General features: G+C 36.0%; 1 protein-coding gene across 4 annotated transcripts in view; it reads left to right on the forward strand.

Moving 5' to 3' along the window:
• The window catches only part of PAK3 (p21 protein (Cdc42/Rac)-activated kinase 3), a 111835-nt gene that overhangs the window by 55137 nt on the left and 53928 nt on the right, over nucleotides 1-2770 (forward strand). For all 4 annotated transcript variants that reach the window (XM_006889925.1, XM_006889922.1, XM_006889923.1 and 1 more), the window contains one exon: nucleotides 1358-1421. In XM_006889925.1, coding sequence (XP_006889987.1) covers nucleotides 1358-1421 — 64 coding nt within the window. The remainder of the gene's footprint in view (nucleotides 1-1357; nucleotides 1422-2770) is intronic.

The following is a 2770-nucleotide window of genomic DNA, read 5'->3' on the forward strand; positions in this document are numbered from 1 at the left end:
TGTCTTTTTTTTTTTTAAATTTGATTTACTGACTTTTGTCACTTTCCTTCCCCATTGTGTCACAATGAACTTTTTTCTTTATTGTTAAATATGAAAGTCTATTAAGATGACAGACCAAACAGATCACTTTGAAAGCTTATTTTGTGATTCTAATAGTAAACAAGGCCTGCTGTACACTTGCCTGACATCAGTAGATGGCAGCATGTACTTTCCTGTGAAGGCATCGGTTGCAGGGGGACGCCATTTTACTTAAACAGCAGTTAAATTCAAAAGGAGAATCACACCAAAATGGTTGTCTTTTGGTGATCCCTCTGAGCAGATCTCTTTCCAGGTTCTTTGTCTTTTTTGTTTTTGTTGTTTGGTGTTTTGTGGTTTGTTGTCTTTTTTTATCATAAAACTTTGTTAACTGAATCCCACCAGTTGGAATTGGTCACAATTCAAAAAGTGGCTTGGGCTGAAGCTTATTTACTTTTGTTCAGTGTATAGAGAATACTTTGCTGAGTTTTCGTAGAAGACTAGAAACTGTTCAATAAGAATGTGGTTTTAAGTAGTGTTAAAATTATTTTTTTTCCAGACCCATTAAAGCAGGCATGAATAAGAAAGGTTACACTAAATGATATAAGAGATTTGATAGACAGTTTGAAAAATAATATAGTAACCTGAAAACTGTTGAACTGCTGGCATTGTATAAATATTGTTCATGTGTCTATTGTTCAAGTAAGACACATGTTCCAACCTTTATTTTAAATTACAGGCAATTTTAAAAAGAAAGGCTCCATTAGATTTCTATTTAACTCAACAGCCATTTACTGAATTTTCAGTATGTTCCATACACATATTGCATGAGACACTGAGAGGAGTCTAGAGACGATTATAGCTTATGTCATTTAGAAACATACTCTGGAAGGAGTTATCAAATAAATATTAGTATAGGATGTATTAAGTAAAGAGAAAGAGAGCAAGGATTAAAGTAAGAAAGGGAGAGGAAAAAAGAGTAGGGTGAGAGAGGGTACCATAGTAGTACACTGTAGGATAAAGTCTATGAACTTTATCCAAAGTGATCAGAGAATACTTCTTAGAAGAGGCACCATTTAAACTGAATTTTGAAGCAAAAATAAGGAACTTGCTATTAAAAAAAAGATTGGAAGGTCATTCTAAGCATGGATTATTACTATCATTTTAATTAATGCATTGTGATTTGTTTTAATTATTGTTGTTGTTGTTTTAGTTTTTTTAAAAAAACCATTTTCCAATAGAAATTCTGTAAGGATACTGTCAGTGGTTCTGGCACTTTAATTTTCATTATTAATTAAAAATAAATCAATTAATGCCTTTCACTCTCCTTCCCTTTTCTCAGGAAGCATCGTGAGTGTTGGTGACCCAAAGAAAAAATACACAAGATTTGAAAAAATTGGTCAAGGGTAAGTGATTGTTGTTACAAATAAGTGCTAGAAATTGAACACCAGCAACAGATATTAAAATTCAAATAACTGCTTGGATTTTTGGTAAACTATGTGTCTCATGAACTGAATTTGTGTTTTGAATATTGGCCTTCCTAGCTGGCAGGCTGAGTTGTAACTAATCTAGGAAGCATATCCTGCCAGAATCTTCTGTATTTTATAGGGACATTTTAATCCCTTATACTTAAAAGACTCAAACAGATTTTAATAGGAAAGCAGTGGGGCGGGGGAGGATATGGAAACCTACAAGGTATAAAAAATTACCTTTCTTTCTGTCCCTCTTTATTTGTAAGAACATTATGCTTAAGATCTTCTTTTATTATCAGACTGGAATGTGACAGAGTGAAGATGGGAAATGTTCATATTCAACGATCATGGTGGGCCAAATTGGCTAGCCACAGAAACAGATCAGTAATCCCTAAATGAGACTGAATACATCATATTCACCTAGAATCGTTAAAAAAAAAAATAAAGATTTTTCAGGGCACCACTGCCAGACATTTGCTTCAGTAGTTTGGAGTAGAGCCCAGGAATAGAAACTCTTAAAAAGTTCTTCAGAGAAACTAGATCATATCACTAGATCTGAAGGTGGGAGTCACCTTTTCTGCACGTCAGTTGATTTAGGCATTTCTCCCAGGCATTAATATGAAGCTTATGGAGGAGGAGGGCCTGGGTAAGCAACAACATTTGAGATGGAAATATTTTGTTAAAGAGAAATAGTGTCCTTAAGGGTACTAAATGGGTATTGAGACAAGGTATTCTGCTGTACCAATTATTCTTTGCCAGGAACAAAGATGTCACCCCTTGTGGTCATCTCACTGACATAAGAGGCTAGAGTAGAAAGGATAGATCTAAAGTACCCACAAAATTATGGTACTTATCACTCATTAGAGTCTAGTTATCTTTATTATTGTTGTTGTTAGATACTGTGGAGTCAGAACCAATCCATAGCTGACCCTCTGGCAGGTTTTCAGAGGCAGTTTATCACACAGGCTGAGATTGCCCAGCCTTCTCCTGTGGAGTAGCTGGTAGCCTTGAACTGTTTGCCTTTGGGATGTCAGTGTAGGTTCTTGCCACTGGGCCAGCAGAGCTCCTTCTCTAGTTATCTTAGGATAAGGGAATTTTAAGTTTTCTTCAAGCACCTTCTTACTTGTACTGTGATTGTTGTTGCTGTTATGTGCCCTCAAGTTGTGACTCATACGGACCCTATGTGCAACAACTCGGAACCCTGCTCTAGCTTGAGCCAATTTCATTGTCTCTGACACACTTACCCCCATTACCCCAGTCACTGAGTCAATCCCTCTCATTGA

The sequence above is a fragment of the Elephantulus edwardii genome, unplaced genomic scaffold, assembly GCF_000299155.1.
Source record: "Elephantulus edwardii isolate Elephantulus edwardi_28Jun2011 unplaced genomic scaffold, EleEdw1.0 scaffold00083, whole genome shotgun sequence".
NCBI lineage: Eukaryota > Metazoa > Chordata > Mammalia > Macroscelidea > Macroscelididae > Elephantulus > Elephantulus edwardii.